At 50.8% G+C, this 26,892-nt stretch overlaps 3 protein-coding genes across 3 annotated transcripts in view; 1 reads left to right on the forward strand and 2 right to left on the reverse strand.

The window, feature by feature from the left end:
- Nucleotides 1-768: 768 nt before the first annotated feature.
- On the forward strand, nucleotides 769-8,012 carry LOC103815685 (galactose-3-O-sulfotransferase 2-like). Its single transcript, XM_018913349.3, has 4 exons — nucleotides 769-797; nucleotides 4,863-4,973; nucleotides 5,639-6,557; nucleotides 7,164-8,012. The coding sequence occupies exons 1-4, from the start codon at nucleotides 769-771 to the stop codon at nucleotides 8,010-8,012; spliced, it is 1,908 nt and encodes a 635-aa protein (XP_018768894.3).
- Nucleotides 8,013-10,031: 2,019 nt separating this feature from the next.
- LOC103815509 (aquaporin-12-like) lies at nucleotides 10,032-13,532 on the reverse strand. Its single transcript, XM_009089318.4, is given in 6 exon segments — nucleotides 10,032-10,809; nucleotides 10,811-10,839; nucleotides 11,686-11,802; nucleotides 12,597-13,359; nucleotides 13,361-13,474; nucleotides 13,476-13,532. Coding segments are annotated over 6 exon segments (1,233 nt in total). The 3' UTR covers nucleotides 10,032-10,656.
- A 4,430-nt stretch (nucleotides 13,533-17,962) lies between these two features.
- The window catches only part of PAK2 (p21 (RAC1) activated kinase 2), a 42,087-nt gene continuing 33,157 nt past the window's right edge, over nucleotides 17,963-26,892 (reverse strand). The window contains exons 12-15 of the mRNA XM_050977979.1: nucleotides 25,916-26,015; nucleotides 23,243-23,439; nucleotides 22,418-22,555; nucleotides 17,963-21,507 (exon numbers count right to left, since the gene is read on the reverse strand). Of these exons, the coding sequence (XP_050833936.1) occupies nucleotides 21,421-21,507; nucleotides 22,418-22,555; nucleotides 23,243-23,439; nucleotides 25,916-26,015 (522 nt within the window). The 3' untranslated portion in view covers nucleotides 17,963-21,420. The remainder of the gene's footprint in view (nucleotides 21,508-22,417; nucleotides 22,556-23,242; nucleotides 23,440-25,915; nucleotides 26,016-26,892) is intronic.

Below are 26,892 nucleotides of genomic sequence, written 5' to 3' on the forward strand. Positions count from 1 at the left end.
CAGCCTCCTTTGAGTTTACATTGCCCATCAGCCAGCAGAGCCAGTGACCACTTTCCCACTTTCCCAGTGGTCCCGGAAGCCAGCTGACTTCCTGGCAGGGCTGGTCATCCTGGCATCCTGGCACAGCACAATCCCAGCACAGGGGGTTTGACAACTTTGCTTTCTCTCATCCCATTCACCTCTCCAGACACCACTTCACATCGATGTCTTTCATGTGCCATCCTCAGACCGGCCCCCCGTGCCCCCCAGGCAAAGGAGGGAGCTGGGGACAGCCCAGCACAGATGGAGCCATGGTGCACTGGAGAGGACAAGGTCCCTGCCATGCAGGGGTGACCCAGCCACCACAGAGCCTCAGCAGCACCGACCTGGAGACATCAGGATTGCCACGAGCTCAGCAGTCACAACCAGCTCTGCCCTCAGCTTCCTCAAGAGGCAAAATCAGGACATGAGAAAGGAAAAGAGAGGGTCAAAGTGGAACACCAGCAGCCATGGGTGAAACCAAGGAGTGAGGCAGACACTGGCATGGGTGGACAGGCTGCCCAGTGCCCTGTGTGGCAGGGGTGAAGGTGCCACTCACCCTCCCAGAGGCAGGGCACTCCCTGGGCAGGCACAGGGCACAGGTGGGAAGGTCTGACAGGATCTCTGTCCTGGTGCCCCCCCCGGGGAGGGGCCTCTGGCCACAGCACACAAGCCAGGCTCCAGGTGTTTGCTTTCCAGTCTCCCGGGAGGGTGATAACCACCCGCTCCCCGCCAAGGCTCCAGCTCACCATGCTGAAATTCAAGAGGTATTTGATCACGTAAGTGGAATATTTTTATGTATTTATTTAAGTCAAATACTATTTCCCTAAGTAAAATTCTCTTTCTGTGCTGTCTGGAGGTGATGTCCTGATGTCCTTGCAGATCCCTTCGTGTTGGGAAACAGCTGAAGTGGTGATGGGAATGGGCAGGCAGATGATTCTGCTCCTCATCACTGCAGGGCAGTCAGGGGTGATGGGGATTTTCCCTTCTGGTGATGCTCCAAGAGCAGCTGGAAAACAGCATCTTTTGTGAGGCTGTTGCCACAAAGGAAAGAGAATGGCACAGACCTTGGCAGGGCACTGGGATGCTGGTCCCTCCTGCAGCATCCCAGGTGAGGGATCACCAGAGGAGTAGATGTGGAGCAGAAATGTGTCTCTGGGCAAGATTTTTCACATGGCAGCCCCTAGGGTGAGGTGCCCCCTTTGGACAGGAGGGATGAGGGAAGGGCAAGGCTTGACTCTGCAGCAGAGCCCTTTGGCTGGGGGAGAGCTGCAGGGTGAGAGGGCTCAGGGTAATTCCCAACTCAGCTGTCAAGTGTAGGGTGGGCACTGACACAGGCAGGCAGTGCCACTGTGCCCTTGCTGTGCCATCAGAGCATCCTGCTGACCATTTTGCCCAATTTTTCATTTAGTGCCAAAAAAATTGGCTCCAGTGCCCGGTCAGAGGGAGCAGGCTGTGGCTGGTGTACATACTGTGTACATTAATTCCTTGTGCAACTTCACTCACTGCCTGGAGAACATCTGGGCACAGCAAAACTGTAAAATCTTTTTCTGCCACTCACCTGCCTGGTAAGCTCAGCCTCAGCACCTCCTGCAGCACCCACAGCTGGCTGGGACCCTGAGGGCCCTGAAACTTCCAGCCACAGACCCATCCTGGCTGGGGCTTTTGTCTCTGGGTTGGACAGGGAAAGGGCTTGGGTTGGAGGGAAGATCTGCTTGGAGCAGGGGGGGAATAACAGAGGGGAAATCTGCAGCCCTGCTGAGAACAAGTGGCACCCTCTGCCCTGCTGGGGCACCATCCCTTGCAAAGATTTGACCATCAGTTCAGGTTTGGATTCCTGGAGTCAGCATAGGGGGATCCAGCTGCTCTGGCTCTTCCACTGAGCCCTTGCAGCCAAAGGCATCTTTGGGGTGCTACATTTAGCTCTGCACCCTGCATGTGACTTCTGGAGGTGACAGACCCAGGCTCTGGTCTGAGGGGGCTCTTCAGCTGTAGCCTGCCTGCAGATGGAGGCATCTCCAAAGACTGCAGGAGTTGGGCTCTTGCAGCCCAATCTGCCCTTCAGGGCCCCAAGTGCAGCCTGGACACCTTCCTGGTGCTCTGGTTTCAGGTGTTTAACTCTGCCCCAGGACACACATCCCTGATCCCATCCCAGAGTGTAAATGGAGAGCAGGCTGTGCAGGGGGTACCCAGAGAGAGCAGCGGAGCCTTTGAAGGTTTGTTGTTCAGGTACCTCTTGCCAACCTGCTCCAGCCTCCAAGACAAGGACTGCTCATGCACCATGTGCCATTAAATGGATGTTTTGCTGCCTTCAATGCAACTTCTTGGCAATTTGAGTGCTGCCACGTTCTCAGCACACCCTCCTTGAAGTCCATGTATCCCACAGAGCCAGCCCAGAGGAGGAAGGAAAGGCTGTGGCTTTGTGCCAGCCTGGCTAGCCCCAACACGTCAGCCCAGCACATGTTGTGTGTCCTCAGCTGGGTGTTCCACCAACACACCAGCCCCCACAAAAGAGCCAAAGGACCTGGATCTTTCACAGATTCTCACAGGTTGAAAGTTTAGGTCCTCTGTGGAAGCAAGGCCAGGGTTATACCTGCACCAGATACAGATAAGGGAGTGGCAGAGGGTGCTGCCCCCAGCCCTGTCTGGAGGGAAGTGCTCCATCATTCTGCCTTCATTACTGTGTGCTCCTGCAGGTCCCCCTGAGATTTTGTGTGTACCACTAAATAGTACAGTGGTGCAGCTCTTCATTCTCCTCTTGCTGCTTGTCTTACCATGGTCAGCCAGAAAAAATTATGACCAGCCTTGCCTGGAGTGATGGGAGAGCTGGATCAAGTCTCCAACCATCACTCCATTCTGGAGCATCTCCTCCCTCATTGCCTTCTCCTTCTGTGGTCTCTCTGATCTTCCACATGGAGTGATTTCAACAAACCTTTCCTCTCACCAGTTCTGGGGCAGCCTCAGCTCTCTGCTTCAACCCTCCCTCTTTAACACCTCTTGGCATTTTAAGCTCTGTTTAAGCATTTGGCATTTTTCTGCTCTGTAATTTGTCACACCTGCTTATCTCTGACCTCACGAGGGTCTCCTTGGGCTACTGGCATGGCTAGGCAGTGACCAACACAAGCATTTGCCACCTCCTGTCTTATCTGAGCCTGGCAGCCTGCTCCTCAAGTGACAAAGAGTGTGGATACCTCCAGTTTACCATGGGGATTGGGGATGATGGGCAGTGATCCCATGCAGTGATAATACCTTCTGAATCCTCAGCAGCACTGCCACAGCCTAAGGCCTCCCAGCCTTTACAGCCCTGAGTACTTCAGACACTAAAATCCTCCTGGGAGGAGCTGGAAGCTTTAGCTCAGTGAAGGGACATTTTGGGAGCAGGGCAGAACCATGTCCATGAGTGTCCAACCACTGCAAGCAGTGCTGTCATTATCAAACCACTACTTAATCATGACAGCTGATGATTTTCCTGGAACAAACCCAGTTTCTCAGTAGCAAACCTAAATTCCTGACCTGTACCTGTGGGATGCATGTGATCCCTTTGGACAGCCCATGTTTGTGTCACTGCTGCCTCACCAAGAGAGCTCTGCTCCCAGTGTCACAGCACTGCCCAGAGCAGGAGGTAAAGCACCAGGGAGGTGAGGAAGCTCTGGGACAAGCAGGTCTGTGCAGTCCCAGTCCCACTGTCCTGGTCCAAAGCTGACCACTGCAGGAAGGCAGAAATGCCAACAAACCCCAGCTGGCTGGTGGAATGTGGCTTCCAAGCAGGCTCTGCCCAGATTTCTGCTGTTATAAATTCCTCCCATTTAGATCCTTGCTGCCTGTGATTCTCCCTCCCTGAGAGAGGAGAGCAGCCACCTGTGGCTGACAGGCTGGACTTCCCCCATAGCAATCCCAGAGGGTTCAGCCAGATCCTCAGGACAAATCATCTCCTGTTATGCCACAATGAGCTCCCTGGGGAAAACCCAGCAGAATAATGGAATCATTCAGGTTGCAAAAGCCCTCAAAGATCATCGAGTCCAATCTTTCCCCCAACACTGCCAAGGCCACCACTAACCCATGATTCCAAGTGCCACATCTCCTGGGACTGGACAACCTTTCTGTGAAAAGAAAAATACAAACAAATCCCTTGTTCCAGGAAATTCAGCCCCTAGCCTGTTCCACTGAAGATTAAAGCTACAAGCTCCATCAGGGGTTTGCAGCAAGCCCTACAAACAGAAGGAGCCCTGTGGCAGCATTTCCATGGCCTTAATGTCACCATACACAACCCAAAGCCTGACAGCACAATTCTGATGGCCTGAAGAAATAACACTGCTGTTGCAGACATGGCTAAAATCAAAGTAAAATCCAGGCACTGCTGGGGCCCCCATGGTGGCATCACATCTGCAGCCACAGCTGGAGCCTGTGCAGATGGCAGTCCAACAGCAGGGAGTGGGGAGAGCAGGGAAAAAAGATTTTATTGTCCATGTTGATAAAGACAAGATCCTGATCCTTCTTGGCCAGGCAAGGCAAGGAGCACACAGGCAGTGCCCTGTTCCTGCTGCCTGGGGAGAGCTCAGGCTGCTCCAGGAAGGCGTCCCTGAGCAGCCAAGGGACTCAATGGTTATCACTGTTTGCTTTTCAGCACAATGCCTGTGGCCCATCTGGAAATTTCCATGAGGCTGCACTGCTGGGGCACAGCCTCAGAGGTTCCCCGGTTATCGCTGCCTCTGCATCATTTCCGCCCCTGAAAGTGTGACCTTACCTTAAATAAAGATAAAAATAAAAAAGCCTCAAGGCACCTCTCCCGCCTGGTCTTGGCTTTTCCTCCCCACAAACGGGCTCAAATGTCTGTTTCCTTGCAGGAAGCTGAGTGCAATCTACAGGTGCCAGCCAGGTCGGCTCTGGATCTCCTTCGGCCTCCTCGTCCTCCTCCTGGTCACGCTTCAGGTTGTGGAGAAGCTGCAGCCTCCTGGGTAGGTCCTGAGCAGAATTATACACCTGCACCTCCTTCTCCAGCCTTTTGCTGGCCACAGAGGTGGGCTCAGAACTGCTGTCCTGAAAACCACCCAGCAGGGTCTTCCTTAGACAGGGAGGAAAATCCAAGGGAGAGAGGGCCCTCTGGGGGTCCCACATCTCCCCGCTATGCCCTGGCCAGAGCTGAGCTCACCCTGGGGTCAGAAAAGGCTGCTCTGGGCTTTGTCCTGGCTCACCACAAAACACTACAGCCCTTAAGCCTAGCCCTCCCAGTCTGAGGTTACCTGCAATCGTTCCTCCAGCTTCTCCAGACCACCAGCTCCTCTCTCTCCTTGCCTCCTCTTGCTCTGTCCCTTCCACCATCCTGTCACGCTCCAGCAAGACAGAGACACTGCCACATCACTGCTGACGTGTCCTTCTCTTCTTCATAGAATCATTAAGGTTGTAAAGGAACTCCAAGATGATCAAGCCCAAGTTCTTGCACCCCCCTCCACCCCTCAGGGCAGCAGTGAAGCCCATCAGCAATGCCACCCAGCCCACGAAAAGGAGGGAACGTGTTTTGGGGTGTGTTTGGGGGTCAGGGGGTTCATTGGGCTGCAGAGGAGCTGCCTCTGCACTGTCCTCCCACCTCCTGCAGCTGAACATTGTGTCCTCCCCATCACAGGAGCTGCCAGTGTGAGCTGGAGCGGGGCCTGCAGCAGACCATGGGCCACGAGCTCGGCTCTGCCCTGCACAGCCCCGACCTGCTATGGGAGGATGACTCCCCTCAGGGGCAGAGGGAAGCTGAGCCAGCCCCCGCCTCCACCGAGGATGCTTTCAGGATGCATCTGTACCTCAGACAGGAGACTCCTCCGGGCAGCAGCCAAGAGGAGAGCTGGATGCAGCAGCCTGGGGAGAGCAGTGAGAAGGTGAGAGCCCATCTGTCACCCACGGAGCTGAAACCCCAGCTTCCTGGCCTGGAAAATGCAGCCAGAGAAAGTCCTTCTCCAAGCCTGCCCGGGAGGGTCACCACAGATTTGGCAGAAGCTGTCAGCAGCAAGTTCATCATCCTTGCAAACAGGCTGAGCACAGAGGAGCAGAGGGGAATGCCCCCACCTGGAATGGTGCAGGTGGAGGTACAGAGCCAGACTCAGCCTCGAGCTGTGGGTTCTCCCCACCCTGAGCGGGGCATGTCATTTACACAGCCCATCCCAAACTTACCTCAACCTCTGCAGGCAGAGGATTCCTACAAAACAGACCTGGAGACAGGATTTCTCCCAGGCTGGACAGAAGCTTTTAAGGTCAAGGAGGTAACAGCTGGAGAAGGCCAGCAGGCCAGAGGAGTCACCTCTCAAGGGAAGACGTGCAAGCCCAAGACTGACATTGTTTTCCTGAAGGTCCACAAGAGCGCCAGCAGCACGGTCATGAACATCCTATTCCGCTTTGGGGAGATGCACAACCTCACCTTTGCCTTCCCCCAGGGTGGGGGCTACCAGCTCTACTACCCCTACCACTTCCTGGCCAGGTTCGTGCAGGGCTTCTCCCCTCTGAGCCCCCGGCGCTTCAACATCCTCTGCCACCACATGCGCTTCCTGCAGCCGGAGGTATGGGCAAAGCTGCCACCCTTGGGGGCACGGGCAGGGAATGGGGAGAGGGGTTCAGGGGGCACATAAACTCTGAAGGGATGAGCTAAAGAGAGCCAGGATTGCCCATGGGTACCTGGCATGTTGTTGGCACCTCCTGAGAGATTCCGTGAGCAGGTTTGATGAAGCCCTGTGCTGGGAGCCATGGCAAAGCGGGAGAAAGCATTTGTGGCAGCCAACAACTCTCATCTCTTTCTTGTCTGGGGGGCACTGGGACATGTCCTGCTCCCAGGACCAGCTGCAAGAGGAGAACAACCAAAGTGCTCAGGTCAGCCATGCCCAGCATCCACCCCTCTGGGTGCCACCTGAGGACAGGTGGGCATGGGCAAAGGGAAGGAGATGGGCAGTATCTCCATCCTAGCCTGGCCATGCAGCTGTGGCAGCTTTGCTCACCACTATCCCTGTGTGACTCTTCTGGAGCTCCCCACAGCTCCTTGGATGAGCTGCACCCTGAAATCCTGCCCAGCACCCCCCACCCCCAGCAGCTGTCTCTGCTCACCAGCATTGTGGGTGAGCAGGTCCCTTCTCTCTGCCCCACCTTCAAACCCTCCTTTCCCTCCTCCACAGGTGCAGAAAGTGGTGCCCAGCTCCGCCGTCTACTTCTCCATCCTGAGGAACCCCGTGCAGCTGATGGAGTCCTCCTTCGTGTACTACAAGGGCGCCTCGGCCTTCTCGCGTGTCCGCAGCCTGGAGGAGTTCCTCAGCCAGCCCTGGCGCTACTATGACCCCACCAGCGGCGACCGCCACTACGCCAGGAACCTCATGACCTTCGACTTCGGCTTCAACCCCGACGGAGACGTGTCCCCCGAGCGGGTGCAGCTCATGCTGAAGGCCATCGAGTCGTCCTTCGACTTCCTGCTCATCTCCGAGTACTTCGACGAGTCCATGGTGCTGCTGAAGGAGATGCTGTGCTGGGATCTGGACAGCGTCGTCTCCTTCCCGCTCAACAGCAGGGACAGCAGCACCAAGTCCCTGCTCCCGGACTCCGTCGTGGAGAAGCTGAAGGCCTGGAACAGGCTGGACTGGGAGATCTACACGCACTTTAACAGGACCTTCTGGGAAAGGATCGAGCGCCACATCGGCCGGGAGCGGCTGCGGCGGGAGGTGAGGGCGCTGCGGCAGCGGCAGGCGGAGCTGGCCCGGGCCTGCCTGCAGGGCACGGGCAGCGTGGGCCCCAAGGACATCAAGGACTCCTCCCTGCGGCCGCTGCAGTACGGCGGGGCCAGGATCCTGGGCTATAACCTCAAGCAGGGCTTGCCTCGGGAGCTGGAGCGGACCTGCCGGCGGCTGGTGACGCCGGAGCTGCAGTACAGCAGCCTGCTCTACAAGAAGCAGTTCCCGCCGCCAGCCCCCGAGAGCCCCCGGCCCGCGGCCTCCCGGGCCCCGCCGCCCCGGCCGGAGGCCACCCGGCACTGAGAGCCCCCGGCCCGCTGCCTCCCCAGCTCCATCCTCGGCAGTGGCCGGAGGCCACCCGAAACTGAGCCCTCCCGGGCCCTCAGGCATCCTTCTCCATCTGCTGCGGCCGGCGAGGCTCGGTCCGAGAGCCGGGGCTGCCTGTCCGGGCACAGGCGGGGCTGGGGGTGCTCCTCTGTCCGTGCCCCGCTGGGCACACGCTGCGGGCTGCAGAGCGGGTCCCAGGGGCTGGACAGGACTTTTCCAGAGGGAAAACCCCCCAGAGAGCAGCTGAGCCTCAGGACAGCACCGGCTCCAGCAGCGAGGAGCAGGTCTGGGAGGGCAGCCCAAATCCTCAGCCCAGCAGCGCAGCGTGCGACAGAACAGGGCCAAGCTGTAAATCAGAGCCGTGGGCAAAAGATCCCAAAGAATCCCAGCAGGACTGACTCTCCCCCAAAAATCCCAGCAGGATTTATTCTCCCAAACAAATCCCAGAAGGATTTACTCTCCCAAAAAAATCCCAGCACGATTGACTCTCCCAAAAAGTCCCAAAGGTTTGATTTACAGCGTGGGAATAAGTCTGTCTGTCTGCGCAGCTGCACCTCGCCCCTGCTCCGTTGATGTTACCATGCTGGAAATGCAGGCTCTTAATTAAAAATAACAGTCACTGTCACTCCTTAAGTTTCTCTTAATTACATCAGTCTGCCCAGTAGATGACCTCCCCAAAAGCCCCAGAAGCACACCCCAAATATTTGAAGGTGTCCTAATATGTCCTGAAAAGCAGGGGAAAAAAAAACCCAAAAAAACTCCAAAACAAAAAACCAACTAACCAAAAAAACAGCCACCCCCCCCCAAATACAAACAAACAAACCCCCAAAACCAGATAGGAATATCCTGTGCCCTGGGAAAGATCCTGCAGGAATGGCTTGTGGAGGGCAACTCAACCTGACTTTTCTCATCCCGCACTTTTCCTTGAATCAAAAGCAGAGCTAGCAAATCAGCTGGGATAAACAGGGGCCCCATCTGTGGCTTTTCAGCTTGATTTCCAAACCAAAAAAGGCTCTGAAAAAATTGCCCAGGGTGATCTGAGCATCCCAGGGTCTCCCTGGGATAGGTACAAAGAGTCTCAAAGGTTTCAGCTTCTACCCAAAGGTCTCCTGCTCAGTTTAACCAGGAAAAAAAAAAAAACAGAGTGTGCTCCCAGTGCCCTTCCCAGGGCAGTGCCAAGCATCCAGGCAGGCACAAGGAGAGGGCACCATTTGGGGATTTTGCTCCATGGCTTTGGGGTGTTCCATGGAGTTTCATCTCTGGGGCACATCTGTGTATGGCTGTGTTGATCCCTTCCCTCGTTTCTCCTGTTGGGATGTGGGGTGGACTCATGGTGTCAGAGGTCTGGGGTTCCTGCAGATCCCTCCAGAGAGCAATCCCAGAGGAGATCACCTGGGATGGGCAGCCCAGAGGCCAAGCAGCACCCTGGGGTTGTCTCCCCATGGACACAGCAGAGGGGAAGGAGGAGCAGGGCTGCACACTGGATACCAAACCTGCATCTGACACCTTCACTCCAGGTTTTCACTGGGGGCCACTTGCTTATTCCCTATTTGCACCTCAGGGAATAGGAGCAGGTGATTCCTGTCAGGAACTCTGATCCAGGGCAGAGATACTGGAACAGCCAAAGTATCTCAATGTCCCTGGGCTGTCACCCAGGGTGCAGCTCCCATGGGGTGCCCTGGCCCCAGCACAGCCTGGGGGGATCCCCAGTTCCAGGAGGTGTTTCCCCCCTTTCCAGAGCAGGCAGCAGGCAGGGCAGAGGTGGTTTGGGTATCACAGTGACTCCCATTTTCAGGGATATCTCTCAGCAGGGTTCCCAGGAATGACATCACTCACCCAAATGCCAGCCATAGCAATTTTTTTTCCCCCCACAAACTGTAATTTTATAGTTAGGAATATTTCACCGAGACATGGAACAGAGCCCAGGGACGCACAGCAGCTGCCTGGATCTCTTTTTTTATTTTTTGTTTTTTTTCTAACCACAGACCCTTTGCACACCATTTCTTGATGCTTTACAGCACTAAAACCCAGGCTAAGCACATCCCCAGAGGAGCAGGTTCTCCCGTGGCCAGTGAACTCTCCTGCCTTGGAGCATTTTTAATTCCTCTCCAAGACTTGCCAGGTTCAGCCTGTGCAACTCAAGGACTTCAGGCCAAGTTTAACTCAAAACCCACCAATTTTTAACCCGTATCCATTAATAACTCAAAAGATCAAAGCCTGTTTCCTCCCCATCCCAAGTGCCCAAGGCAGTTACTGGCTTATACTTTGTTTTTAGGGCTGCAAGAGACCCAGTGGGGTTATTGCAGGCACTGCACGGTGCAATAGCCCCGGGCTGCTCAGGCCTGCCCGTGGAACGGTCCCAGCTCTCTGTGGATTCCTGGCAGTACAAGACAGCCAGCAATTTATGCAAAAGTGTTCCGTGTTTTCTCTCTGAGCCAGCAGTGTGGGCTTGAAACATTTCGGGCTCTCCAGGGAGGCTTTCAAAGCAATTCCCAAAGGAACTTAGGAGCTCAGGCATCCTGCAAGACTCCTTTGTGATTCTTTAAGGGCTGAACGAGCTGCAAAATTCTCCACACCGAGAAACCCTTTCCAAGGAAAAGGGCTGCCACCACCCCTGGGCTCAGGCACGGGGCTCCGAGTTGCTCTTCCCTCCTTTCCTCTTCTTCTGTGGTTTGTCACCGTCCACCTGCGCTGTCACCTTTGCCTTGGGCACCTTGTATTTGCTCTTCTGGCTGTAGAGGAGGTTTTTCTGGAAGAGGCGTGGGATGTTGCCCTTGGAACAGCAGGAGGGCAGCGAGCATCCCTGCAATGAGAGCACAGACCCCTTCCCAGTGCTGTGTGGAGAATCTCCACCCTCCCCACAGCTCAGCAGCGGGTTTGGGTCCTTGTCACAACCTCCACCATGACCAAAAGGCAGCTCAGCACCACTGAAGTCCCCACTGAGAGCTGAGGGACCCTCACTGTTCTGCTTTAAGGAGAATTTACTACTCTATCCTTAACATAACAAACAATGCTTGTTTTGACCCATAAACCACCCCAGTTTTCTGGCAGAGAATCATTAGGGTTGGAAAAGTCCCCTGAGCCCATGAAGCCCAACCATTCCCTCACCCTTGTCATGACCCAAGTGCCACATCCTGGCTTTTAAGTCCCTGCAGGGACAGTATCTGCACCCCTGCCTTCAGCAGGGTGCCAGTGCCTGACCACCCTTCAGGGAAGAAATTTTCTCAAAACCCAACCTAAACTTCCCCTGGGGCAACTTGAGGCCGTTTCCTCTTGTCCCATCAGAGTTACCTGGGAGCAGAGCCCGACCCCCACCTGGCTCCACTCTCAGCACACATCCAGCTCCCCATGACCACGCTGGAGCTGGGGACAACCCCAAAGCATAGCTCAGCCAGCCATTGCCCTAAAACACCTTTGCTAAACCTCCCCCAGACTTTGGCTTCGGGGAGATTTCTGCCCTTGAAACATGCAGAAGTTGGATTTTAAAAAATTGGATAGCAGAGATGACCCCAGAGTCAACGAGGCAGGATGAAAAGTGGCACTTGCCACTGACAACCCCAAATTCAACCCTTTGCCAGAACAGTACACGTTACACTGAGCACTTCTGCCTTGTCCCCATGCCAGCTCCTGCCCCCTGGGAAGATCTCACCTGCGAGGGGCCCCAGCCAGTAGACCTGGATGTAGTCCCAGAAGCTGCTCCCTGAGCAATGGAAGGTGGTGGCTGTGGCCAGGGCAGGGTTGAAGAAGGCCCCCGTGTATGGTCCAGCTGTGTGGGAAAAGAAACATGGCCAACAGTCCCACTGCATCCTCTGGAACACTGACAAAGGGCTGAGACCCCTCCTGCCTGCCTTCTCAGACTGGGGAAATCCCACGCTTGTAGCCCTGAGCTTTGTGGGAAGCAGGAAAGCTCAGTGCAGGACTGGGGCATTGCAGTACGGGAGGTTCCAGGGAAGTGATCCCAGTCTTGTGAGCCAAAATTCACCTGCAGCCTGTCACAGTCATATTTTCTGAAAAATCCCCTTGCCCAGGATTCTTCTCCTGGGAAGCTAAAAAGCCTCAGAGAAAAGGAAAACAATATTATCTCGTTTGCTTCTCCTCTGTTTTTGCTTTTGGAATGTGTTTGGAGATTGTTCCATTGCATTCTGCTGTGAGTTGTTTTCACTCTTTGGCCAATCAAGGCCAAGCTGTGTCAGGGCTCTGGAGAGAGTCAGGAGTTTTCATTATTATCTTTTTAGCATTCTGTAAGTATCCCTTCTGTGTTTTTTAGTACAGTATAGTATTCTTTAATATAATACAGTATCATAAAGTAATAAATGAGCCTTCTGAGAACATGGAGTCAGATTCATCGTTCCTGCCTTCATCTGGGAACCCCACTAGTACAAGAGCAGCCCAGATAGCCCAAACTGCCATCTTCATCCCAAAACAAACACCTTAGTAGTCATTACCTTGTTAAGCCCTACCTCTCCAGTCCTGGAAGATGTAAAACAGGGGGCTGTTCCTCCCCCACAAACGAGGTACTTTTCCAAATGACTGAGGAGAGGAAACGCCGGTGCTGCTCACCTGTGTAGGTCAGGAAGGTGACAGTGGCTGCCAGCGCAGGGACCCGGTACAGGGGGTGACTCTGTCGCACCTTGAGGAGGATGAGGTGGAAGAGGAAGGAGCAGGAGCCCTCCACGAAGGCAGCGTGGGGCAGGGAGGTGCGGATGGAGGAGCTGCACTCGGGAGCGATCAGGCTCTGGATGAAGTGCAGCTGTGTCAGCTCCCAGGACCAGTAGAGCCGGGTGACAGCCCCGCCTGTCCCTGCACCCACACCCTGGGCCAGCAGCTTGGCTGCTGTGGCTGCCAGGCTGGACTCCAGGAGCAGGAACTCCTGCAGGGACACCGTTGGGTTGGCGGATGCTCCATCCAAAGAGGCGCCGTGGACAGCGGAGAGGAGGAAGAGGAGGGTCAGGACCACGTCCAGGCCAAAGCCACCACTCCAGGGGCCAATGTCCATCAGCATCCTCAGCTCCAGGCAGCTCATGCACAGCTGGAACGAGCCAGCAAATTCCCTGGCAAGGCAGCCATGTGTCCCGGGGGACAGGAGCCTCTTGGAAAGCCACCTGAGCACCTGGCACACCCCAAAAACCAGGAAAAAAAAAGCAATGGAGACATTCAAGCCATCCATAGCAAAGGCTGTGCTGGGGGCAGAGTCTGGGAAGGAGCAGAGGAAGCTCCTGCACCTCCTCTTTATAAAGCCGACCAAAAGCAAACGTGGCACAGCACGACAGGCCTGGGAAGGGCCACATGTGTGGCCCCCATGGGACAATGCCAGTGCCACAGGGAGCTGCTGGACTCACAGCTGCTGGAGCAGCCACCAAGTTGTTTGTCCCAGAAAACCCCGGTGTTGTGTTATCTCCACCAGGCACTGAGCCCCCAGCCCTGGCATTCACACCTGAGAGCCCACAGCAGCTCCCCAGAGCTGACAGCTCTTCCAGAAGGAACAAAAAACTTCATTTTCTTTCTGCTTGGCTCCAATGCCTGTGGCTGCCCTTCCCTGGAAGTGTCTAAAGCCAGGTTGGACAGGGCTTGGAGCAACCTGGGATAGTGGAAGGTGTCCCTGCCCGTGGAGGGAGTGGAAAGAAATGAGTTTAAGGCCCCTTCCAACCCAAACCATTCTGGGATTCCATGGTAAACAATACATGATGTATCTTCTGGGTCATTTCCCTGAGCTGCAGCAGAAGTGTGACCACTCTGAGCCCACATTTGCCATCCCTACAGGGCAGGCAGTGCTGGCAGGTAACCCAGCTCCTCTCACTGCCCTATCACACACACAGAGCCAACAGCGTTGATTTGGGCCATTTTATCTCCCCTTGTGTCATTTGTAAAAGAAATTACCAGGAAATCCCGGGTTGAGGCACACATGGGCAGGGATGAGGCTCTTCATGCAGTTCAGGGTGGCTCCAGCAGTGCAGCCCAAGCCATGAAAAGCAGGAGCAGATGCCTCAAATGCATTGGAGCCTCTCCCTCAACAGCCTTGAGAGCAGAGAAGATACAGGACATTGTGGGGATGCTTGTGGAGGCCACAGCTCAGCACCTCCCCCTGCACCACCCTCCCTCCTCTCTTCTTCCCTCCCCACTCCTTTCCATCCCCCAGTGCCCACCCTGCAGTGCTTTTGGGAAGGGATCACTGCTCACAGCCCTGGCTTTGGGAACCATGGGAAGTCTGGGCAAGGATAGGAGCAGCTGCCAACCACCCATCATCCAAACCCTCCTCTCCTCCCCCCAAACCTTCTGGTCAGCCTGCCTCAGAACTTCTCCCAGTTTAACCATTTTTACCACAATTCACCCTCCAGATGGCAAGACAAGCACCCATCTTTCACCTCAAATGAACAAATGACTTTGCTTGAATAACAGAAGATGAAATATTCTTTAAGAGTCTCATAAATTAGTAATAATGTCCTGAAGAAAATTGACCTCTGGCAGCAACAAAGTGCTGGTCCAAAGCTACTCATCTCTGCAGAATCAAACATAAAATACCCAACACCACAATCCAACTCCATTCTTTCCACCTCCCCTCCCTCCTCCTGTGTTTCTCAGGAGTAGAGAAACCAGCAGAGTTTCCTCTTGAGAAACAAAACCTCACAAGGACCCAGCAACACAGCCCAAATCCAGTCCCTGGAAAAGAACCACCAGATCACAGGACACAGACTGGTAAAACTGGGAAAGAAATTCCAACATCTCTTCCTTCCCTCAGAAATTGGTTTTCCCCTTCTTCTCAACCATTGTAAGAGCTGGGCCTTAGGAAATAAACATTCCAAGGTTTAAAAACTATTTCCCACCCATTGCTTGCAATTCTGCCCATGGCACAGTTGTGAGACATTTAACCCAGGCTGGAGAGAGGAGCTGGGAGCTGTTGATTCCAAGGATAACTATGGGATTAAAGAAAGCCAGGGGCTCATTCCCTCATTTGTGTTAGTGCTGGCAGCAGACCCCATGCAGCTTTGCAGGGCTGCTCTTCTAGGAACAAAACTACCTAAAAATTCCAATATTCCCACCAAAAACCCCTTTTCTGTAGCTGGAACATCAGTGTCCTTCTAAACCAAACATGCTTTCAGGGCTTAAAATGCAGATATTTAAGTTTAGCCACTGGACAGGAACAAGTTGGCACTTCCAGATTTCAGCAAAATAAACACTCCCCAAAAACACTGAAGAGTCAGGAGAGCTGAGCAGACCTACCCTGGCTCCCTCAAAAGAGGCAACAGTTACAGGAAAAAAGAGTTTTAAGGTTATTTAAGGGAAGTTTCACTGGGCAGAGGGTGGATTAGAGCTTTCCAGGAGCAGCCACATGCTCCCAGCTGCTGTGACAAGGCAGCAGGAACCTGGGGAAGGTTTCCCTTCATGGTCAGGAAGGAAAAGGGCTCCAGGGGATGCAAGAGTTAATTTTGCTTTGTGAAAAGAACCCGAATCCTTAGAACAAGCATTCACTGAGAGGAAAAAATAGCAAAGATGGGTCATCCTTGGCTCTAGAAACCTCAAGGAATTCCAGAAGACATCTGCCCTGAGGAAGGTCAGCCCTGCACATGGTGTGGGTGTGTCTCCCTTCCAGACCATTCCAAGGAGCTGCCCTGAGTCCCATCAGTGTCCTCAGCATTGATCCACACTTGTACCAAGCTGGATTCACTGTCCAGAGTCCTCCAGGGAACACCAGGACGTGGATCCTGTGCATTGAGACACATCCATGCCTTGACACAGCCTGTCTGCTCTTCCCTCCTCTGCACTGACTCAACACAGCTCCAAAGCAGAAGTCTGGGGGCTCTGAAAGAGAATGAGCAATTCCTAACTTCCCACTGGGAAAATCCCATGAGAAAACCCAAACCACTGCTCCTTGTGGGCTGTTTTAACACTCAGGTCAACAGGGATCTGAAATCTTGATGGATTTGAGCTGACGATCCTAAAGGTCTTTTCCAGCCTTTGATTCTGTGATTTGAAGTGATGATGTGCTGGAGGACATTCCCACTGCAGACACCAGCTGGGAAAAGCCAGACAAGCTGTGTCCTGCTCCTTCCTAACAGGCTGCAGGTTGAGATGTCACAGAAAGTCATTGCTCTCACTTGGTGGTATTTCCCTCCCTCAAGGAAAAGAAATCTGTCCTTAGGCTGGATTCAAAGCAGGGCAAAGAACTCTTAGAGAACCTGCTTCCCCCACACATCTGGAGAGCAAGAGCCAGAGTTTGGCTGAGCTCAGCAAGCTTTCATGCTGCTTTCTCACATGACTGAGGACAGCTGTTTTTATTAAAAATAATCTTGAGAGCAAAATACAAGTTATATTTAAAAAGGGGAAAAATGCAGCTGTACAAATCCCTGGGAGCAGGGATCTATGGACAGCACAGTGCTCCAGCACAGGAACCACTGGAACTGCACTGAAACCCAACAATGCTCTTCAGACACCACCATGGAAATGCTGCTATTGAGGATCCTCACTTTTCATCCCCCCTGGTTTTAACCAGCATGCTCATGCTGCAGTCCAAACAGTTGTGCTCAGCTCTGCAGTAACTCACTGCAGCAGAACAGCAGCCCTGAAAGGGAGAAACTGCTCACCCCAAATTTACTGCCTTCAAGAACCATGTTTTAAATACCCAATCTGAAATAAGCTGATCTCAAAAAATGGTCTGCTCTTGGGTTTAGTCTCAGGCTCAGTGCAAGGGATGATCAAATTCATACCAAGACTTAGGAGGATTTACCAAGCACTTGCAACTTTCAGCCATGCAAGCCAAAATCAGCCAAAGCCCCGCTCTCCTTCAAGTATCAAAATCCCAACAGTCCTGAGTTCCACTAAGCACCTTCTCCTCCTGTTCACTTTTCCCCCAGAAATTAAATGCCAGATCCCTTAAATGCAGTGTTAAAGAACACCAGTTTAAATGCACAAAGAGTGGATCATACAGGAAGACAAAGATACTACAACAAGTTGATAACCCTGAAGAGACAGGCTCTGAGCAAACCAACATCCTCATGTGTGGCTGAAGCAGCTGCTGGAGATGAGTGGTTTCTTCATTTCCCTTTGCCAGTGTAGCAGCAAAGCTTGTACAACCTGCAAGAAAGGGGAAGAGCCCATTTCCCAGCAACACACAGGGAACACAGGACACGCCAAGTCCTCACCGTTCCCAACTGAGGCAGGAACTTCATCCAGAGCCAACTGACCTGGACTCAACCCCAAAGCAAATCCCTCCTGGTCCTTGGCTGGACTGGCAGGCCAACATCCCACAGCCTTTTTGTAGCTCCAGTGGAAAACAAAAGTGGTTCTCTGCAGCCTTGGAGGCCAAGAGGCACCATGGATCTCATCCCAAGTCCTCGAAGAGCTGTCGGCACCCAATGCCCTCACTCCCATGGTCCAACGCCGATCCTGGAGCCAAATCTTCCCAGCAGCCAGCAGGACAGCTCAATTCCCATGGATCCTGTGCCATACCAAGCAGGAGAGTGGATGGTGCCCATGGTGCAACAAAGCAGAGCTCTTGGAAGCAGCTCCTGCATCACCACCACATCTCCAGAGGTTACCAGGCCCACCCCAGCCCTGGCCAAGGAGGGGGAAGATGCAGCTGGGATGGGCCGGGCTGGTGTTTGCTCTGCTCCCTTCACATGGAGGGTGAGGGATGTCTTCCACAGTGGGTGAAAAGGGGGTTTTGGAGCTGCTCTCCTCCCATCAGACATCCAGGAAAGCTTGTGGGGATCCCAAGGTTGGTACTGACACTGATGAGTAATAAAACTTTAAAGAAACAGGCTGGTATAGCATAAAATGATATCCACCATCATTAAAACATTCATTAGAAGCTTAATTACAAATACATTCTGTTAATCTCAGTAAAACACTGACACATGAACCCTTTCAGATACTCCTGTTATCAAAGGTATAAACTCATGACAGGGAAAAGGGGGGGAAAAAACCCCAAAGGTTTTTTAAAAGTTTATTTCTAGCCCTGAAAGAACAGTTATTAAACAAAGTCAACAAATACAGTAGTTAATATTGCAGTAACAATTAAATAACATAATGGGATTAAATTACACAAAAGGCAACATTAACATCTGAAGACAGTTAAAAAAATAAAAAGAAAGCTTGCACCTACTTCCATTCCCATCAACAGCATAAGGAACAGAGGGAAAAACAGACCAGAGAGATTTATTGACTCAATTCCAGCTGGAGAGACCCTTAATCACATTTTTGCTCCCTCCCCAGCCCCTCTGACAACGGGACCCATCTGCTGTAGCCAAAACTTTGCACCTCCCTGCACAGAGAGCCAGGGGGAAAGGCTCCAATTAGTTTCATTAACACCTAAGGCAGGGCAAAGTACTCATTCCCATGGTTATTTTTACTAGCAACTCTGGTTTGTTCTATGATAACATCCCAGGAATCTCACACTCCCTGCACACTTGCACCTCAGCCACAAGCTGCCCAGCTGACACTTCACAGGGATCGTGTGCACATCTGATCCCCACTCAGGATCTTGGGTGGGCACCCAAGAGGGATGCACAGGAATCCCCTCATTTGGATGCAACTTGTCCCTTCTGGCTGGTCCCCACCTGCCCCAGTGCCACAGCAGAGCTCTCAGCCCTGCACCCACACAAGGACTCTGCTCTGCTCCTCACCTTGGAGCTTCTCACCTTGCAGACACCCTCAGAAAAGTGGTGCCTGACCCTCCAGACACAAAAGCACAGCACAAAAACCTTCTCCTGGCTCTCCTCTCCTGCCAGCCCCACCTCTGACCCCCATGGGAACCTCACCACAGAACAGCTGTTGCGTGGGGCCAGGGAGGTGCTGGCACTTCCCAGCCTTGGAGCTGAACACTGTCCCAGGTCACACACACACACAGTTTGGGAACTTGGGAGTGGGCCAAGTTTTGTGCATTAGGATGGCTGAATCTTCAGAAATCGTCTCCCAAGCGGGCTAAATTGGACAAATTTTGCAACATATGTTTTAAACCGTTCTCATTCACCAGTAAAAGTGAACTAATAAGTTAAAATTACTTATGATTTCTTGTTTTCTATTTAAAAAAGCTAAATTTATCTAGATTGTGCCATAAAAAAAATAAAAAGAAGAAAGAAAGAAAAGCTCCCATTTTAACTCTGGCAGAAGGAGTTTCACCAAGTCCATTGCCAGCAATGGACAAAGAGGGAACCACTGGTACAACAGGCTTTTTCCTCAGCCAAGCCTCCTCACTGCTCCATTTGACCAGGGAGGCAGGACACACTCAAAACAGGGTGATTACAGTGCCCATGGCTCATAAAAAGCTTTTTTCCAGGCAAATGAACTTGGATTACCTTACCTGGCATGAGACACTTCCTTGAATTTCAAATTTAGAGTCATAACTGTTCTCACACTTACAGCAAGAGGGATTTATCCCTGTGAGGAACAGCTCAGATAATTAACCCAACACGGATTTTAACTACCACACAGGAGCAGAACACAAGCTGAACCTGCCCAACAAGGCACCCTGCTGACCCCACAGGACCCCCAGGAGCTGTGAGACCCCAGCCCTGCTCCCTTCCACCATCCCCCCTACAAACTGCCTCTGCCATCCTGCCTGGCCACTCTCACCTGGAAGTTTATTTTGTCATACCTTGGCTACCAGTCCCCAAAATGTCATTCTCTCTATAGAGATACTGAAATTCTCTGAAAATAACTTCTATCTCCTGCCAGCAATGTTTGGAAAAGTGTGCAAAAATTTTTATTCAGGGTCCTCTGTCCACACCCAACCGTAGCTCTGTCTGTCCCAGGGCCTGCCCCCACTGGGCATGCAATACAATCCCACCAAGTCATGGTTATTCTTTCACAGACTCATTTGGCACATTGGTACTACTTGGCTCTTCCTTAAACACTTGGGGAGGTTAAAATGCATAGACTGTAGCATTAGAAGGGGCACAGGCTCTGCTAAACTCAACCCTGGCAACACCCCAAGAACTCAACTGCTCAGGCTGTCGCTGTCCTTCAGAAGGAGGCACTTTTTGTTGTGTTGAAGGGTTGGCTGCAGCCATCCTGGCTAGCACAGAGTCCTCAGTGACAAGGATCAGAGTGACACCAGCCAGTCCAACAGGCCCCACGATGGTCTGACAGCACTGCTTCCCCTCTGCTTCATCTCACAACTCTGGCATCTCCAGGTGTTCATCATCATCTGTTCAGATCACATTTCCAAAATCCTGTATCGTCAGTGTCCTCAGATCTGGTTATTTGTTCTTCTGGTTTCATTAGTACAAATGGAGCACATACAAAACTGGAAAAAAATAGCTCTAATACTTTAAACTCTGACAACTCCATAGGTTGATGCATTATTTGCTTGGCAGGGGGAGGAGGGGGGAAATTACAACATATACAAAAATGTATTTGATACAAAGAAGGGAAATGTAAAATAAAAAAAGTCAAAGGCACCAGCATAACTTCCAAAGCCCAAGTCAGAGCACAGATACAAGTTTGTGAACCACCCACTGCACCAAGCACGTTATCCCTCAAGCTTCTGGCCAGCAAGTCTAACAGGGAAAAAAAGAGCAGACAGGAAGACAGCTGGAATTTTTTCTTGCCCTGACTAGAACTGATCATTTGATCATAAATAAAGTATCTGACCCCAACCTACACATCCATAACCCACATCCAAAGACTTGACCGATCATTAAGGTTCTACAAAGAGGCCACATTTTTGATTTAAAAAAATGTCCACAGAGCACAGGTATGAGAAACAGCTGAATACTTCTCTTCCCCCTCTCTCTCTCTCTCTCTCTCCTTTTTCATCTTAAAAAGTGAAAAAGAATCTCCATACATTGTGATTCCTTAAGTAACCGAGTTGCTGATTCTACAGTACAGCGACAGCTAATCCAAAAAAGAAACGAGGGGCAAGATGTACCTTCACATTCACCACACCTGCTGTGAATCTGGTCACTGGGAGATTCCCACAGGAGCTTCCCACAGGGATTGCAGGTAGAGGGGAGGAAGAGGAGAGTCAAAGAGATCAGCAGGTAAAATTAGTACTGCTCTCTGAAAGCTTGAATCTGTCATTCAAGTATTGAAAGTACCCAGAGGGTACAACGGGAGCTGTTACAGCCAAGTCGTTAAAACCCCTTAAAGCCCCGGGCACAGCAAGTGGTATTTCTGGGCTGTCTGGGAAACAAAAATCAGAATAAAAAAACCCCACAAAGGCCAGTAATTCAGCCCTCAATTCCTTCTGGACCCCAGACAGGGATCTCTAGAGTCGCCACAATGTATTTGGGTGTCTTCTGGATGAGAGTTTCTTCCCTTTTGTAGACGTTTCCCACCCCCACAAAAATCCCTTCCCTCCCCCCCCCCCGAAGTGTAACAATTTCATATATTATAAAGATTTGTAAAATACAAACAAACAAAAAAGGAAGAAGGCTGTGGCAGGATGTTAGCGGTTACTCTTCATTGCTTCTTTGGCTGCCAGGATCAGTGGCGTCAAGCTGGACAGAGGTTTGGCCAGTTTCAAGAAGGGATGCTGCCAGGAAGACAGAAACATGAGCAATCAGTGAAAGACACACTTTTAAAGGTTTGATTTCCAGCAGGATTCCTGTCTCCATGGAGCCAGGCAGCAATGAATCTGCATTTTAACTGCTGACTTGTGTCATGTGTTTCTCCTGATGGTTACAAGGACAACAGGATCCCAGGCTGGCTGGGATCACACTGCCTTACCCAACAGAGTTTCTCCTGGAATATCTCACTGGTTTTGGAAAAGGTGAGTATTGAAGCTACACTTGCAATGAGCAAAACAAAGATCTAAACAAGAAACAATCAGAGAAAGGTAAGAAGCAGCAGCTGGCTTTACTGGGAAAGCCTCTACACCATCTGCCTCAGAGCTACTCCTTGCTTTCCCCAGGAATGGCATCAGTGATTCTCTCACACCTTCACACAATGCTGCCTACAAGCAGATCTCATATAACAAACCAGCCTTTTCCCAGTGCACAGAAAGTATTTAAATTCAAAACTAAAAGGAGAAATGGTGTCACTGCACCAGCTGCTCAGCTCATAGGGCAGAACCCAGCAGGGAGAAAGGAAACTTTTCAAGGCTTGAAGACTGATTTCAGACCAGCAGATTATTTCATCAGGAGATCTGAGAGGGACATTTGCACGTGGAAGTAGGAAAAGCAACACAAATGTTATCACTGGCCACCCTCTGAAAGGAGTTCCTAAACTTCTGGACACTTTGGCAGTGGCAGAGTGAAATCACAGACTATGATGGAGTAACTATGGAGTATATTATATAAATCTTTCCTGCCAACTGCTCTCACTACAGTTCCCAGGAGAAAACACAAAAAAAGAAGAAAGGGTGCCAGTCTATGGTGTGGTTCATCACAGGCTGACCTGACTCAGCCTTCTGGACCTCACTGTGAGAAGAAGTGGAGTCTCACCTGTAGCAATTCTTTGGCTGATCCTCTTTTCTCCACATCCATCTCCAAACATCGGTTCAGGAAATCCCGGAATATCGGGGACAGTTTCTCAGGGTTCTGGAGTTCTGGTGTGCCATTAGTTGCTATCAAATATAAAGCCTGTAAAATAAAGAATAAGCTATAGCCAAAACCAAGCTTTAAAAGATGCCAAACTGACCTGCCTTGTAGCAAGCCCTCAGATGAGAGAGCTCTGCAGCTACTTCTCCTCAACTTCAGAGATTAGAACTGTAAAAATGCCACACCTGTAGGCATTTTGACCTATTCTTGCTAGTAGAATGACCTATTCTTGCTAGTAGCAAAATAATGTTCAAGATCTTTTGGCAATAGATACTGACCTTAGCAAAGAAAGCATCAGTTTGTGACACAGCAGCACTTTCCAGAATATCTTGGGTTTACTTTCCCCAGACTATCACAGAGGCCTGAGGTCAAAGTCCTGTGTTTTATCTACAGGCAGGCAAATCTTCTAAGCACCATCATAGAATCCCAGACTGGTTTAGGTTGAAATGGACCTTAAAGCCCATCTTGTTCCACACCCTGCCTTGGGCAGGGACACCTTCCACTATCCCAGGTTATTCCAAGCCCCATCCAACCTGGCCTTGGACACTTCCAGGGATGGGGAGTCAGGTTAAGGCTGACTGCAAACTCAAGACAGCTGTCTTCCTTTGGAGGAATTTTCCTGTACTGCTGAAGCTCGTTGGCTTTTTCATTTCTTTTTAACGTAGATGCAATTAATGAACTACTGACAGTGCTGAACACCCAGTTCCAACAACACCAGGAGCTCCTTACCCTCAGGGGGTTCTCGTTGAGGTATGGGGGCTCTCCTTCCACCATCTCAATAGCCATGATGCCCAGGGACCAGATGTCCACTTTGGGGCCGTAGGCTTTCCGTGTCACCACCTCGGGAGCCATCCAGTAGGGAGTGCCCACCATGGTGCTGCGCTTGCTCTGCTCAGGGGTGATCTGGGCACAGAACCCAAAGTCAGCTGCAGGACAACAGAAGTTTAACAGGTTAAACTGGTGCACCCCAACAAGTTTTTCTAGAAGACTTTTCTATTGCTACACATACATTTCATTGAGAGGGGTTTGGGGACAGTTTCTTCTTTCCTCCCCCACTACATTCTCCGTATTTAAAAAGCCAACGTGCAATGAAAATACAAAACCTGAAGGTGCTTAAGCAGGGCAGAATTCCATGGAGTGAATACAAGGCTTTTGTCCTCTGGAAACAAGAATTACCCTGCAGAAGAATGGTGTTTTGCCCAGTCCTTCCTTCAAGAGTTCTACAATGGTAACAGCCGAAATAAGCAGAACACAGGCAGAGTGTTCTGCATCTGGTGTGTTATACAGCCTGAATCAGAAGAAATCCATCCACAATCCATGGCTTCTGCCCTGCTAAACAGATTGTACTTGTGCAGCTACTGAGGTCAACATTTCACAGCACTTTGGCCATCTATACAGGCACTACAGCCGACAGACACGGAAACAAGGCTCCAGGGAAGTGCAGTGCTACCCCAGTCAGCAGCAGGAACCTGGACAAACAAACCTTTCCACAAGGTAACTACCAAAGAGAACAACCACACTCAAGAAAAGGAGAAAAGTCACCTATTCCTATAGCCTTCAGGTGCAGCAGCAATGCATGTCCCATCATGTTACTTTATCCAGCTGCAGCACTCCCATTTCCCAGGCATGTAAAGCATCAATAAGAACAAAGTTAAGGCAGGAGACAGATATTACCTTATCATTGACACTAAGTTAGAGAAAGAGAGAGAGAGGGAGAGAGAGGGAGAGAAGAGAGAGAGAAATTTAAATTCCAGGGTGATTTTGGAAGTGTTATGCCAAGCAGTGCTAAGGAAAGAGCCAAGTCATGGAAGTGCCAAGTTGTACCAAGACCATTTAACACAGAACTAACCCACCCTGACAGTCAAAATGCTGCCTTAAAAAAAACCCCAAAACCAAACAAAAACCAACCCTACAGGAGTCACCAAGCTCCTCCTGCACTTTTTTGCCTTATCAAGGTGTCACAGTCACCTCCCAGCATGGCCCATTTCCATGACCAGCCCAGGGAAGCAGAGGTATTGTGTTCTCCTGACCTTCCAGCCAGGCCTCCAGCACCAGCCACCAGCACAGAGGAAGAAGACAGGCAGGAATCCAGTTTCACCCACCAGCAGCATGTGTAGCTGCAGTGGTGACACCTGTCCTGCCACCAGACTCCCTCAGAGAAGGGCAAGAGTTCAAAAAGAAGGTGCAGCTTCTCCCACCCTAACTTCTGCTAAAGCACTGTAAGCAGACAGCCCCAGAACAGCTTGTTCAGCACTGATTACACCACCTCCCCTTCATACAGGGAATTTCTGCAGCTGACTCCTGTCTTCTCCTGTGTCTCCTTCCTCCTCATCCTCCCCCAACCTCCTGGCATGATGATTTTGACTCAGATATTAACTCTGTCCTTTGACACCTCTTTTGCAATTTTGATCCTTCTCCAGCTAACTCTTCTCAGCCACATCCTCTGCTGTAACTGTCCACTTCTCTTCAGCCTCTGAATCCACAGTTTGTGCACAGACACACCACATCCTTAAAATAAAATTCCCTATGCAAGCAAGCAGTGCATCCAACAATGCTGGCATGCAAATCAGGTTGCTGGTAATCTTCCTTCACACTCCATCTCATAAATAAAATGAGACTGCAAACCATCTAGAATAGGAATATTGCTAAGACACATTTTCATGGCACTTCAAATTCCTATTGAAAACACTTTTTGCTTCACACCTTTTTGCCTTAACTCTTTGATTGTTATATGCTTTGTATGTTCCTACATACAAGAAAGGCAGATAATGCACCTCTTTCTCAACAGTCCTGACAGCTACCAGTGCTTTCACATCATTTTTATTTACACACACCAGAAAAGGATTTACTGTCCCAGCCCATGCATGCATAACCATTACCTGAAAAGCAAGTAGTTTGTTTTGTCATGATTATATTAATAAAAGTGTTACACTTCCAGTCCAAGAAAAGGTACAGGGTTAGACTAGATTGCAAAAAATGACCAACAATGCCCAATTTTCTTGTTAGTGGCCTTTTCATGAATGGGGCAAAGCATTAATATCAAGTCCCAGCATCCTAACAAAGCCACTGCAGTTTGCTGCAACTTTGCTCTTGCAATCATTCCCATTTTGCTTCACTGTCTGTGCCAATTACTTCCTATTTACCAAAGAATTCATGGGGCCACAGGTTTGCTTCATCATCCTTCTGGGCTAACACATTCACAGCCCCTGTCTGAGGGCCCTCAGAGTATCAGCACCTGCTGTCTGACACATATTTTATAACAGAATTGGTTTCTATTACTCATAGTCCATAAAAACCACCTCAAATTTCCCTGCCAATTCTCCTTCTACTGATCTACACACTCTGAGCCAGAGATTCCTGGAGAAGGGAAAACAGAACATGGAACAATTGGCTGCTACTCACTTAATTTAACTGATCCATCCATTCCTAACAGCACATTGTCACTCTTTATGTCCCTGTGGATCACCTGGTTGGCATGGAGGAACTCAAGCGCTTGCAAGCACTGGATAGGAGAGAAAAAAACACCACTCAGCATCCAGGAACAGAGCTGCTGCACATGAGCACAAATTCAAAGCCATGTTCACACCCTCAGCCAGCTCTGAGTGCAAGAATAGAAAGGTATTATTAAAAATAACCAGCAGAGGAAGCTCTTGGGCTAAAAAATACACTCTGGATATCAGGAGCTCAGAAGTCATTTCACCATGGAGTTTCTCTATCTTAGCAAATGCATCCTTCAAACTCCTCATCACCCAAGATGCTCTCAGAAATCCCTGATGTTAATTTTGGCATATCCCACAGATTCATAAAGGATTAAGAGAGAACTTTTCAGGCTGAGCTCTCACCAAGAGGAATTGGTGAGGCTTCATGTCCAACATTCACACAACTTCTACAGTGAAGGCTGTAAAACATCTTCATTCTAAAAGGCACTAATACTGGTTTGCATTGTTTTCAGATGAAAACCTTTCACATTAAGTTGCTGCCCAAAACCATAATGAAATTTACTTTTGTTATTTGAGAATAAAAGGCAAAAGAACAAAAGCCAGATTTTTCTCTTTCCATCTAAGCAGAACATTTGCCATTTGCAGCTTGGCACAGATGTCCCCACTGACTTTTTTTAAATCTTGGTTTGCTTTAGCAAAGTGACACTGATTTGCAAAACTAAATGTATCTAAAACACTGGGCAGCAGAGTTTTGACAGAGTACAGTAGCTCAGTATTTGATTTCTTCCTCAGAAAAGTTGATTACTGTCACAGTAAATAGTTACTCTTTTGGTTCTCTGCTTCCAGCTCTGGTTTCTCTGGAAACCATTCCCTGTCCATACACGTTCCTGTGCAAGTTTGCTTTCCCTCCCCTCCCTTGGGGTGAGTCACAAAACCTCT

This window comes from Serinus canaria, chromosome 9 (genome assembly GCF_022539315.1).
Source record: "Serinus canaria isolate serCan28SL12 chromosome 9, serCan2020, whole genome shotgun sequence".
Taxonomy (NCBI): domain Eukaryota; kingdom Metazoa; phylum Chordata; class Aves; order Passeriformes; family Fringillidae; genus Serinus; species Serinus canaria.

What these genes read in the sequence shown, in the direction of transcription:
- LOC103815685 (XM_018913349.3), top strand. Translation starts at nt 769, where the DNA reads ATGCTGAAATTCAAGAGGTATTTGATCAC. An exon ending in TTCAAGAGGTATTTGATCAC is followed by an intron (nt 798 to 4,862) that starts GTAAGTGGAATA and finishes GTTTCCTTGCAG; the next exon opens with GAAGCTGAGTGCAATCTACA. An exon ending in TGCGCTTCCTGCAGCCGGAG is followed by an intron (nt 6,558 to 7,163) that starts GTATGGGCAAAG and finishes CCTCCTCCACAG; the next exon opens with GTGCAGAAAGTGGTGCCCAG.